Raw genomic sequence first — 13882 nt, 5'->3', positions numbered from 1 at the left:
TAGCCAAAAGGGAAGTGGCTTCATGAATGGTTGATCTGAGAAATGGTTACGGTTCATTGCGTGTTTTATTTATCGTTGGCAGTGCATGAAAGTGTTGGAATAAGACCTTAGTTGATAAGAGGTTTTCTACCGGTATTCGGGTGTTGTGGGCAACTGCCGTGAATAGAAGTTATCGTTTCGAGTGTTTGGGTTATGTAGTATATCATATGATTGCACATGAGGTTGCAGGTATGGGTTATTACAGCTGGTTCGGGCTTATTCTGAGTATAGATGTGAGGTTCTGATCTTGTGTGATTTCGGAAAATGCAATGTGGTTCTATGGTTTATGGACTAGATGGATTGTGAAATTTCAGCTATGTTGTGTTATCAGACCTATGCGAGATAGGGTGACGTGGAATCACCCCGGGTATATGCTTGGTAAGGTCATTCAGCTATGGGTTGGCTTCTAGGACAACTCTGGGTACGCTCGAGGACGAGCGCTTGTTTAAGTTGGGGAGGATGTGACGACCCGACCCGTCGTCTCAGGAGTTACCGCCCCGTTTCCCCCGTTTTATGCTCCTTCATGTTTCATTATCAGTAATTGGTGTGTTAGAGTTGATTTGGATTGATTTTGGTAGGAAATGAGACACTTAGTCTCTTTAAGGAAGGCTTGGTTTGGAAAAGTCAACCGGAGGTTGACTTATGAGTTATAGGGCTCGGATGTGATTTCCGGTGATTCGATTAGCTTCGGGGGATGATTTGTGACTTAGGAGTGTGATCGGAATTGATTTTGGAGGTCCGGTGTAGAAATAGGCTTGAATTGGCGAAGTTAGTATTTTGGCGAATTCCGATTGGTAGGTGAGATTTTGATCCGAGGGTCGAAATGGAATTCCGAGAGTTGTTGTAGCTTCGTTAGGTGATTTTGGATGTGTGTGCAAAATTTCAGATCATTCGGATGTGTTTTGGTTGGATTTTTGATCGAATGCGAGTTTCGGAAGATTTGGATGAACTTAGGCTTGAATTTGATGTAATTTGATGGTTTAGGTGTTATTTGTGGTGTTTTGATGATTCGAGCAAGTTTGAATAAGGTGTTGGATCATGTTTGAGCTTTTGGTTGAGGTCCCGGGGGCCTCGGGGTGATTTCGGATGGCTAAACGGGAAGATTTGAACTTAGAATTTGCAGCAGAAATATGCAGCAGCTGTGCAGGCCATGTTTTGCCTTCGCATTCGCGGGTGGTCCATCGCGTTCGCGGAAGGCTATATTTTGGACCATCGCGTTCGCGAGTATGGCTTCGCGTTCGCGTAGAAGGGGCCTGGGGTCCTGCCGACTTTATTCATCGCGTTCGTGGTCAATGGGACGCGTTCGCATAGTGGAGCCCGCTGAAGCCTCGCGTTCGCGGGATGTACACCGCGTTCGCGAAGGGTTAATTTGGTCAGTGATATTTTTGGGCATTGCGAACGCGAGAAGTCTTTCGCGTTCGCGTAGAAGGAATTGGCACCTGGGCAGAAGGGTTTTTATATTATTTCATCCGTGAAGCTTAGTCTATTTCCTCCATTTTTGAACAACCTTGAGAGCTTTTTGACGAGGATTAAAGAGGTTTTCGACTGGGATCGATTGGAGGTGAGTCTTATGGCCTAGAAACATCATTTAATTGTGGATTCAACACTTAAATTCATGGAAATTTGATTAAAAAGGGAAGAATTAGGGCTTGACTTTTTGAATTAAAATTTGGGGTTTGAGGGTGCATTTGAGCTCGGATTTTTGTAAATTTGATATGTATAGACTCGTGGCGAGATAAGGAATCCGATGATGTGAATTTTCTGATTTTTCGAGAAGTGGGCCCGGGGCTCGGGTTTTGCCAATCTCGTGATTTTTCGATATTTTTCGATTGAGTTGTGTTCCCTTAGCCTATTGTAACGTATTCCTTGTGGTTTTGATCAGACTTGACGCAAGGGAAGGTCGATTCGAGAGGAAAGGGCATAGCGAGCTAGACTTTTGGCCGGCTAGAGGTGAGTAATGATTTTAAATGATGTCCTGAGGGTTTGAAACCCCGGATTTGCACAACGTAGTGCTATGTTGAGATGAGACACGCGTTCAATAGCGAGCGCGAGGTCATTTACTATTGGGGATTGTGACTTGGTCCAGTCCGGTTGATACTTTACCGCGTATTTGACTATGACTTGTTGTTTTTCACTATGACTTGGGCTTATTGCCATACTTGGGGCTTATTGCCGACTGTTTGAAATTCCTTGTGAGCTATCATCACTATTTCCTCACTATTTGAAATATATTTGAACTCAGTCCAGTTGAATTACACTGTTTCATGAACTCAGCTATATTTTTACTCAACTTTGAGATTTAAATGATATTTGAATTAGTGTTTGAGCTGAGCATTTTCGTTATACTGATGCCCAAGGGGCTTATGATTATTTTTGGACTGATTGAGGTCGAGGGCCATATGTGAGGAGGCTTTCAGGCCTCGAGTGTAATGTGAGAAGGCTTTCAGGCCTCATGTTGATATGTACAGGCTTTCAGGCCTTATGATGATATAGCGCTTGGGCTGTAGGAGCCCCTCCGTAGTCTGCACCCCCACAGTGAGTGCGGGTACCCATGTGATTTGAGAGTGAGCCCGAGGGGCTGATGTTGTACTGTGTGACTGATATTGAGCCCGCGGGGCTGATACTGTACTGAGAGCTTGATATTGAGCCCGAGGGGCAGGTTTCTGATTATTGCTTACTTGTTGAAAATATTTGTCTTTAACTGTTTTAAAAGAGAATTATTTGATACTTTACTGTTTTAATGCTTAACTGATTTTACTGCTTGAGATAGCGTTATTTGTGTATCATGAGATTTCATGCTTTCAGTCATTATTTATTTTTATTACTCACTGGGTCGGAGTACTCACATTACTCCCTGCACCGTGTGTGCAGATACAGGCATAGCTGACTTCGTTCCTGAGCACTGATTCCTTCCAGACCAGGCGGACTAGGAGTGACGAGGTAGCTGTCGACGTCCACAGCCCCGTTTTCTCCCTTATCTTCTGTATTTACACTATCTTCAGACTTTGTTCCTAGTTCCAGACTTTGTAGAATTCTAGTAAACTCTGTAGTAGCTCGTGACTTGTGACACCCCGATTTCGGGCTGTGTCGGGATGGTTCCCTGTTTTATCACTTTTCTTCCGCACTTATGATAATTTTATTAATGTTTTAGACTTATTCATGCTAAGTAACTATTAAAGAGGTATCGATGTTCTGTTGGCTGGCTTTATCTTTACGAGAGGCGCCATCACGACCGGGTTTGGGAATTGGGTCGTGACAACTATTTAGTAAGGGATTTTTATCAGATGAAGGCCTGCAACATATGTTGGATTTTTGTCATTAGTGGTCCTTTTTGTTTTGATTTGGTTATTAATGCTAATTGAAGTTTATTAGCTGGTGTATGTATTGTTGGGGTCTTTTAGGTGATATCCATGGTTTTGCTATCTTGATTTCTTGGATTTTTACTCTATTGGTGGAAAATTAAATCCAGAGTTGCCGTTTGGAGGTTTGGTGATGATGCTTATTTATAATCTGATAGCTCTCTAGCTTGTAGATAATGTTGCGGATGCAGCTCGGGCACTTTGGACATACGAGGCTGCAAATTGTCTTGCGGAGGCTTTGCGAGTCTCGCTTGTGTTTGTGCTCCAAGGTAAATACGTTCTCTTTCCTCTTTTGTGTCTTCATTTTTTTGTTGTTTGTGTCCTGCGTACACTTTTAATCTTAACTATTCCTGGGTCCAATTAAAGTGTAATACTATGTATGTTGTTCCTTCTTCTGTGAAGAAGATTATGATTTCTCATACATCATATGAGGTCACAAAGTAGTCTAACGATGATATCCCTTTTATCTAATATTCAATGTTACTTTTTAGCAAATATTGGTCTCCCCACAAAATTATGTAATGTTGCCTTTCAGCTTATATCTTTTGGGAGAAGAGGTGTAGTTTGTTTGTAAAACTGCTTGCATTGCATGAATGTAGATGTTAGGGGATAAAAAAAGGTGTGCCTATAACACGTTCAGGACAAAAGAACATAATTTTTTGTCAAGCAGATAAAAAAGGTGTGCCTATAACACGTTTCAAAGGGAGGGTGCTCTCACAATAAGAGACTCTGTTCCTGCCTCAAAAGAAGGTTAGCAAATTAAACTTCGGGTATTTCTGTTTAGAATAATATTCGGAGGTTGGTGCTAATAGTCTTAATGCAAGCTACTAACTGATTAACCTGTCGCATATAACCTTATTTCATGAACTCTTTTGCTGTTAATTACTGAATTCTCAGGGATTTTACCTGAAGAGGTTAAATATTTAAAGGACTCTTACAAATTTATTTATTATTAGAAATTATGGTGAACTTACCCCTGTGGTTGCTTGGATGTGCAGATACGAGTATACTTTTGATCATGTTTCTTTATCCTCTTCAGCTTTGGATGGTACTGCCACTATTCATGTGACACTCAAGCTACTCAAGATCTTACTTGATAAGAGGCAAGTCATATATGTCTGGCCTTATGTTTCAATTACCTTATATTTTGGTGAATTATCACTGTACAAATCACAAATATATTCAATTAACACCAGGATTAACACCAGGAATTCTTCGGCATTTTTGCTCTGCTGCTGAAAATTCTTTTATGTTTTCAGTTACAACACTTAGTTCTTGGTAAGAAATTTTTTTTATGTTTTCAGTTACAACACTTAGTTATAACAGCTGGTGCTTTATATGGAAATTGTTGATGCTATTATGCTCGAGAATTGTAACTAGTGTGTATATATATACACATATATGTTTGTATCTTGATCCTTTTGTGTAACTTATTGCTTGTTGTTTTGATTTATTTTGTAGGCACTGGATGTAGCAAAATTGTATCATCACCTGACAACCCAAGAAGTACACCACATGGAAATAACAAAGAACAAGTTTAGGATTTGCCAGAATTATTTTTCTCATGGAATGTAAAATATTACTCCTTGAAATTTAGTTACATTTTATGATGTAATTTTGAAATGCTTATTCTTTTTATATACGATGAATGATTTATTTAGTTGATCTTCCCCTTATATTTGTGTCAAAACTATTATAAAGTAATACATAAGTTTGATAGCGTAGGACATGGTGTAAAATGGAATGTAAAAAATGTGAAAAAGAATTATAAATTGAAGAGAAACGGGCTGTGAGGATAATTACGACGGTTTGGACCGCCACAGTTTCAGAGATATCCAATTATATAATTGTGGCGAGCTGAAACCGCTAGTTTAAACACATAAAACCGCCACTTTATGTTTTATTCAATCGGCGGATTTTGGAAAACTGCCATATCAACTTTGTGGCGCCTTCGATTTCGGCGTTTTCACTAGCCGCCATTAATTGTGCTAGTGGCGGTTATAGACCGCCGTAATACGCAAGATATAACCGCCGCAAATTCACTGTCTTTTTGTAGTGTATTGGGATATTTGATGTAATTTCAAATTTTAGGTATATCATGAAAGTGAGTTTTATAAATGGGTAAATTATATAAGTTCCCCCGTGTTAAATAGGGTGAAGTACACAAATAGCTCTAAAAGTGATTGGTCTTATTTTTATTTTCGCTTTTCTCGTGGGCAGAACATCAAGTTTAACAAGTGTTACCCCTCGTTTGCCTCATTGGAAATACTTTAAGTTCCGTCCATAGGCTAAGCAAGGGTCAAAAATTAAAGAGGACACCAAAAGTGTCATATTCCTGTAATTTTTTGAATTTAATTGGGGAAAGCCCAGTAATACATGTCCAGCATGAGCAAAACATATTGCTCTTGTTCCTGCTTAGAGTAGGGGAGCCCATGGTATAAAGATTTAACTTTGGGCTTTTTTACTTTTAGCCCTCACTAAAAATTATTTATATTCGGTAGCCTTAAAATGTATAAAATTTGTATATAACATACAAAATGTATATATATACAAAAAATATTTTTTTTTTGCTGTTATTTTAAGAGCGGCTATACAGTATCATTTTCCCTTTAACTTTCATACCTTTAACTACGGGGAATTTGCAAAAATGGCCTTTCCTGAGGACACTATTTAAACTCTGTCCCCAGTAGCTGGAGCTAAATTTGTCTTCGAAAAGAAACATTCGACTGTTCTTATAGGCGAAAATTAGCCCACTTGGCCAATGAGTGGGCAAATAACGCACAGTTGATGGAATAATTCAAATTTTAACCAGTAGGAGGTTAGAATTACACTAGACAAGTGAACAACCACGACAATCATATCCTGAGGTGGAGTCAAAATATAGTTCTTTGACTGTCAAGTTTTATCCTTTTAGAATTATAACACTAATCAGTTGGCTTAAATGTTGAAGAAAATACTTCCATGTTACAGCACACCGTTTTCCATATCTTGCACACCCTTTTTACGGGAAAGTGAACCACTAATGTTGATATCTTGAGCTAGGAACCTTCTTTTAGTGAACTATAATATGAGTAATTTTCAGCCGAGTATCTGTCGAAAACAGCTTTTCTATCTCTTCAGGAAGGGGTAATATCTGCGTACACAATACCCTCTCACAGGGGCGGACCTACGCTAGGGGGTGGGGGGTCACGGGCACCCGTTGGCCTCGGTAAAAATATTGTATATATATTCTATATATATAAGTTAATACAGGGAGGACCCCTATAAATATATTATGCGGCACCCTCAGTCACAAAGACTGGATAGAAGAGTTGTTTTGTGGGAGTAGCTGCCTTCTTCAAGAGCCGGGTTCGAAACTCAGATCCAACACTCAATTTTTTTTTGATTGGGTCTCATTCGGTCAGACCTTTAATTGAATCTTAATTCCGTTCAAAGTTTAAAAATACACGCCTACTCCCTTTTCTCTCTCTTTGACATCAGGTTATTTCTTCTAAACCCAAAACAAATTTCATATGTTAAAAATACAAGCCTACTCCCTTTTCTCTCTCTTTGACATCAGGTTATTTCTTCTAAACCCAAAACATGCTCCAAAAAATGATATGATGACTTCGCCAAAAATTCAAAAGGATATTGTGAGTTCTTGTGCACAAGAGACCGTGAAAGCTATAATTGATGACTTGGGTGGAGATTATTTTGGGATATTAGCTGATGAGTCCAAGGATATTTCACACCATGAACAAATGGCCTTTGCTTTGCGGTATGTTGACAAAAAAGGCCAAGTGAACGAGCCATTTATTAGTCTTGTTCGTGTTAGTGATACATCTGCAAAGTCGTTGAAAGAAGCAGTACTTTCTTTGCTAATGAAACACTCATTAAGTCCATCCAAAATACGTGGACAAGGCTATGATGGGGCTAGTAATATGCAGGGAAAGATGAATGGCCTTAAAGCTTAATTTTGCAAGAAACTCCATGGGCATATTCTGTTCATTGTTTTGCACATCAATTACAATTGACGCTTGTAGCTGTTGCTAAAAAACACTAGGAGGTTGAGACTTTCTTTGCTATTGTTACTAATGTGTGGAATATAGTTGGAGTTTCTTTTAAGCGTAGAGATCAACTTCAGGATCATCAAGCAGAATTGTTGGAGCAATTGTTAGAGAGTGGTGAAGTTCAAAGTGGGAAAGGATTAAATCAAGAGCGGGGGCTTCAAAGGCCAGGTGACACTCGTTGGGGATCACATTGTAAAACATTGGATGACTTTGTTATTTTATTTTCTTCTATTGTTCATGTGCTTGGGGTGATTGAATGTGAAGGTGATGTTAATGATAGGTTGCAAGCAGAAGCTTTTTCGAGTAAAATTAAAGCATTTGAATTTGTTTTCTTGCTTCACTTAATGTTGAAAGTGTTGATAATGTCAAACGAGTTGAGCAAAGCATTACAGAAGAAAGATCAAGATATTGTCAATGCCATGGTATTTCTTGATATCACAAAGGAAAGGTTGCAAGAAATGAGAGATAAAGGATGGGAACCATTGATGAATGAAGTATATTTATTTTGTGCAAAACATGATATTTTGGTGCCCAAGATGGAAGAATTCTATATTCCTGGAAAGTCGAAGCGTAGGCCTTCTAGTGTTACTTATTCACATCACTTACGTGTTGAGCTTTTTTATGCCGTGATTGATTTGCAACTTCTGGAGCTTAATAGTCGTTTTGATGTTGTGAGTAGTAACCTGCTTCTTGGTATGGCTAGCTTGAATCCGGCTAACTCATTTGCTAATTTTGATAAGGAAAGAATAATGACATTGGCCAAGCATTATCCCGATGAGTTTGGTGAATTGAAGCTTCGAGATCTTAGTCGCCAACTTGACACTTTCATATGGCATATGCAACATGGTGACCCTAGGTTCTCTGATTTGAAAGGACTTATATTGGTGATTTGGCGAAAGCATTGGTTGAGACAAATCATGTGGAGACTTATTCACTTGTTTATTTGCTTGTGAAGTTGACTTTAATTTTACCTGTCGCAACTGCAACGGTGGAAAGAGCATTCTCATCTATGAAGTACATCAAAGATGAATTGCGTAGTAGTATTGGTGATGCATTTTTATATGATTGTTTAGTTTGTTACTTTGAGAAGGAAGTGTTTGTAAATATAAGCAATGATACTATTATTGACCGTTTTCAAAATATGAAAACGCGTCGAGTTCAACTATGAGTGGACAATATACTTTTGTTATATTAGTATCAAGTTAATGGTATTTGATAATATTGATATTTTTATTTTGATGATAAATTATCATAGTCATTTCAAAGAGTTACACCCGAACTTTATTGTTGGTGATTGGCATACTAAAAACAATGGTGCCCCCGTAAGGCTTAAATCCTGGGTCCGCCTCTGCCCTCCCAGACCCCACCCTAGGATTATACTGGTATGTTGTTGTTGTTATTATTGTTGTTGTTGTTGTTGTTATAATATGAGTAATCAGTTGACTTTATTTTCGATCCAGACTGCAGACCAAAGAACACCCTTTTTCCATATCTTGCACCCTTTTCCAGGAAAGGGCTTGAATCACGTCACTTTTCCCTTTTGCAGTTATAGTTAGAATGGAAAAGGGCCAGAACTATCCCTATCGTTTGCTAAATGGTTTATAAATACCCTCCGTTTATCTATCCGTTCAAAAAAATACACTTCGTCCATCTATCCGTTCAAAAAAACACACGAAGTTAATTCTATTAACAAAAATACCCCCGCGACTAACGGCAAGATGGACGGAGTGTGTTTTTTTGAACGGATAGATGGACGAGGGTATTTATAAATCATTTAGCAAACGATAGATATTTTAATTGGGCCACGTGGCAATCTTTGACTGGAATAAAAAATGGATATTATTTCAACCCATTTACCTTATCCGACCAATTTACAAAAATGGGTAGTATCTATCACACCCATTCCCACTCATCTGATCTCCCCCTTTCTTCTTCTCCAATTGGGACACTGCATACACACAATAACAAATTAATTAAAGAATAGATAAAACCCAAAATCAAATAACCCGAAATTCAAACCAGATTCTGAAATTTCTCCAATCAAACTCAGGATAAGTATTGAAACTCTTAAAATGGAAAATCAACAAATACATTTGGGTTGTTAAGTAAGAAGACAAGGATCAAAACAAACCAAAAATCTGAAACAAAAAAATTGAGCCCAAATGCTAAAATTGTTCAAATATATCAATCAAATCTAGGAGAAATATTGAAACTTTGAAAGGGACAAGTAATGGAAATCTTTGGATTGTTAATAAGAAGAAAAAAGAGCCACGAAATAACAGAGAAAAAATAACTACATATAACTGATACAAGCACACAAGAAAATTGAAACTAAGGTGCTAAAAAGCATGAAATTATCACATTCTAGGATAAAGATTGAATCTATAAAAGGTAAAACAAAAAAGTAAAGGATTACCTTTGGGATGTTCATAAGAAGAAGAAGAGGAGGACAAAGAGCCATGAATTGCAGATGAAGTGAAAGCCAAAGCCATATTTTCAAACACAAAGAAAGATTTGTTTCAACAAAGAAATGGTAAAAATGATTTGTGAGATAAGAGTGGGTGTGCTGGGTGATAAGGAAAAAGAGAGGAAAAAAAAAGCAAAGAAAAATAAAGAAAATAATTAGGCGGGTCAAATAAATAGGGTCGGACCAGGTAAATGGGTAAAAATAAGACCCATATTTGATTTTTGGTCAAAAATCCCTATCGTTTGCTAAATGGTTTATAAATACCCTCCGTCCATCTATCCGTTCAAAAAAACACACTCCGTCCATCCTGCCGTTAGTCGCAGGGGTATTTTTGTTAATGGAATTAACTTCGTGTGTTTTTTTGAACGGATAGATGGACCGAATGTATTTTTTGAACGGATAAATGGACGGGGGTATTTATAAATCATTTAGCAAACGATAGGGATAGTTTTGACTTCCATCAAACTCTACTCCTTTATACTTCAAAGTATTTGAAATAGTAGGATTATATGCATTTCACTTGCTAATAGTTAACGGAGAGATGCCAAAATGTTAGATAGTAGTAGTAATAATTTGGGTCAAAAGGTATTATGGTCCATTACAATATTTTTAGTTTAATATAAAAAAATTCAAGAGATTTTGATTTTTTCACATAAAAGACCTGAAAATAAAATATACGTAAGTCATTTTCGATTATTCAAATGGTAAACAGTTATGTTGAATAATTTTCTCTAGTTATTTTTGAGTTATCTTAATGCGTGTCCTGTACTTCCTTTTGAATTTTCTTTAAAAGGACAAGCTTTCTGCTAGTTGAGGAAATATTCAAGAACTTTGCTTGCACCTCTATTTGCCGTTCTAGCAGAGCTCTAAGCAACTATAAGAGTGGAAAGGTTTGTCTGATTTCAGGCTATTAATTTATTTTGCAAAAGAAGCATACTACTTATTAAAGGTTTTAGCAATATTTTCCGGAGACTATAAACATAAAAGCCCATGAATATGCAAGAGAAGGCATAAAAATGAAAACGCTCGAATTCCTCGTGAACCCATGTAAAATTCACAAGAGAAACCCTAAGACAAAATGTGAGTATGGAGATAGAAGAGCATGATCTAAACAGAATAATTTTATTAATGTGTAAAAACTGTACAAAATAATATGAAAGTCTATATTTATATTTATACAATCCGGGTCGGGTAAAGAGTTAAATAAAAAGAAACCGGGTCTACTAAGGAGGCTTCATCAGCTTGAGTTTCTTCAAGTGGGCCTCTCCTTCGTTAGGCTTGTATATGAGAGAAATTAAAAAATAGCCAGATTTACAAGTGGTCGTTCAAAAATAGTCCAGTTTCAAAAGTAATCGAAATTTAGCCACTTTTCATGTAAAGATAAATCTGAGCGAAAACACTGTTCGAAACTCGGAAAATACGCCAGTATATTATGCCGGAGTTCCAGCATAAGTATACTTGAACTCCAGCATATTATACTGGAGTTCCAGGATAAGTATGCTGGAACTCCAGCATATTATAATGGAGTTCCAGCATAAGTACACTAGAACTCCAGCATAATATACTGGAGTTCCAGCAAAGTATAATGGTCCAGTATAATATGCTGGAAGTTCATACACAAGTGCTCGAATCTCGAGTATATTATGCTGGAACTTTTCGTGTGTTGGAGTTCCAACATAATATGCTGGAAGTTCATACACAGGTGCACCGAACTCCAGTATATTATGCTGGACCGGTCTCTGTTGCAGCAAAATAGTGGCTATTTTTTATTGACTTGGTAAACGCTGGCTATTTTTGAATGACCAATCCGAAAACTGGCTAGACCGTGCTATTTTAACCTTGTATATTGCTTCATGGGCTCCAACAAAAGACTTCCATTACTAAGATAATAATAGCAAGGTATGATAATTCAGAAAACCTAACCAACGGAATTTAGCTCCCGTTTGGCAATAGATTTTGCCTTTATTTTTTCAATTTCTTTGAAAACATTATTAGTTTATGAACTATGGTCATGTTTTGAGAAAAAAAATTCAAAGTTCCCACTCACAAAAACTTCAACTTTTCTTCAAATAAAATGCACGTCTAAACAAAATTTCAAATTTCAAAAATTATTTTTTAATACAATTTTAATTTTTTTTTTTAAGTTTCAATTAAATCTATGTCCAAACGCTAACTCAAAGACGAGAAATTCTCAATAGTCCAGAAACCATACATGTGTAAACTAGCTCATGAATAGGTAAGAAATGACATAGAGACAGTGGCGGACTCAGGATTTTGTGCAAGCGGGTTCAATCTTAGAAGTACATAACTTTAGTCGTAAAATAGTAGTTGTCAAGTGGGTTCAAATAAAATATTTATACAAAATTTACGCAGCTTTAATCGTAATTTATATATATACACAGTATTATTTTTGGATGAAGCGGGTTAAGTTGAACCCGGTTATCACTACGTGTGTCCGCCACTGATTGTCCTTGAGTTTTCAGCAAAGGCCAATCATATGTGTTCTGAATTTTATCTGGCAATTTTCCTTCACAAACAAGTCTCAATTGGCAACTTTTTTTTCTTAATAGGTGTTCAGTACCCACAGTCAAGCCCGATTAATTCTGATTCCCGCTGAATAAGCCCGTAGGCTCCTACCAGTATTTTTTTCCATTCTCAGGCCTCGAAACCAATTGGCAACTCAAACTTGTAAGAGTTTACGGACTTACACATATATTTTGTATTAAGAATAATTGTATGTTGGTTGCTATCGTTAAAAAGTTGACCCAAATTAAAAGTGGTCTGGTAAGGTTTAAAGCTAAATGAGTCTATAAGACACCTCCTAAAGTATGGGGTCTTATGTGTACCTCCGGATGTAACTTCTAAATTAATGATGGGCTAAATTAGAATTACATAAACATGTACGACTATGAATGGGTTATGGTACCCAAGTCAGACGTACGGTTTTCTTTTCTAATATCTCGTCGTTGGAAAAGTTGAGAGACTCTGTCGTGCTCATGGATTCAGGTACATTTCCGCACCTAGTATTTATTCTTGATGATTTTATGATAGTTCTTGGGTAAAAGATGACGGTGTTCATCTTTAAAGTATTTTTTGATTCTAACAATTGGTATCGGGAGCCTGTATCATGTTAAATCATTGGAGTCAATTACTCAAATGATCACTCAACTATCCCAAATTATCTCCTAAAGTCACTTTTCTTTCGTTTGTAACAACAAAGTCACTGAACTATGCTTATTGCACTCAGAAGGTTACTCAACTAGATTTTTCAAATTTTGGATTGCCAAATACCTATTTTACCCACTAAATTATAAACATTTATCTTCTTTTTATTTTTTTTAACTTTTTAAATTTTTAATATTAGCAACAAAAATTCAAAAAATTATTTACACAATTCAGAATGAAAGGAAAAAAAGGTTGTAAAATATATATTCCATGCACGTAATATAAAAAAAATTATTTAAATAAAAGTATTTCTATAATATACATTATATATTCTTGAAAATTATGCTCAATTATATTATTATGTTTCTACCAACTTTCCGATGATACAAAGTTATATCACCGGAAAGCAGGGGGGCCATCTGTATAGGGTAAAATATGCTATGTTAAGTCGTGCATGGAATATATATAATATAATTGAGCATAATTTTCAAGAACATATAATGTATATTATAAAAATATATTTATTTAAATAATTATTTTTAATTTTACGTGCATGGAATATATATTTTACAGCCTTTATTTTCTTTCATTCTGAATTGTGTAAATAAATTTTTGAATTTTTGTNTATATATATATATATATATTTGAGGATAAGAATATATATGCCCCTCAGTGCCAATATTCATGTGGTGTAGAACCCGTCGTAAAATTGCTGTAAGATAAAATGACCTTAGTTAGAGATTCTGTTTTGTTTTGATTCTTGAAAACGAAATATGTTTGCCCACAAAAATGAATATTTTAAT

The 13882-nt window shown here is 36.5% G+C and overlaps 1 protein-coding gene and 2 long non-coding RNA genes across 4 annotated transcripts; all 3 read left to right on the top strand.

Moving 5' to 3' along the window:
* Positions 1 to 2937: 2937 nt before the first annotated feature.
* LOC109208776 lies at positions 2938 to 4501 on the top strand. Of its 2 annotated transcripts, none has more exons than XR_002065260.1 (3): positions 2938 to 2979; positions 3565 to 3667; positions 4397 to 4501. It is a non-coding gene; the product is annotated as an uncharacterized LOC109208776 (long non-coding RNA). The 2 variants fall into 2 exon arrangements; XR_002065261.1 differs by having other exon boundaries at positions 3557 to 3667.
* An 88-nt stretch (positions 4502 to 4589) lies between these two features.
* Positions 4590 to 5064, top strand: LOC109208777. The gene is made up of 2 exons (XR_002065262.1): positions 4590 to 4676; positions 4860 to 5064. It is a non-coding gene; the product is annotated as an uncharacterized LOC109208777 (long non-coding RNA).
* A 1936-nt stretch (positions 5065 to 7000) lies between these two features.
* Positions 7001 to 8400, top strand: LOC109208781. Its single transcript, XM_019371932.1, has 2 exons — positions 7001 to 7243; positions 7441 to 8400. Exons 1-2 carry the CDS (start codon positions 7001 to 7003, stop codon positions 8398 to 8400), a joined length of 1203 nt encoding a protein of 400 aa, XP_019227477.1.
* Positions 8401 to 13882: the final 5482 nt, after the last annotated feature.

The sequence above is a fragment of the Nicotiana attenuata genome, unplaced genomic scaffold (assembly GCF_001879085.1).
Source record: "Nicotiana attenuata strain UT unplaced genomic scaffold, NIATTr2, whole genome shotgun sequence".
NCBI classification, from domain to species: domain Eukaryota; kingdom Viridiplantae; phylum Streptophyta; class Magnoliopsida; order Solanales; family Solanaceae; genus Nicotiana; species Nicotiana attenuata.
This window is presented reverse-complemented; position numbering and strand designations above follow the sequence as displayed.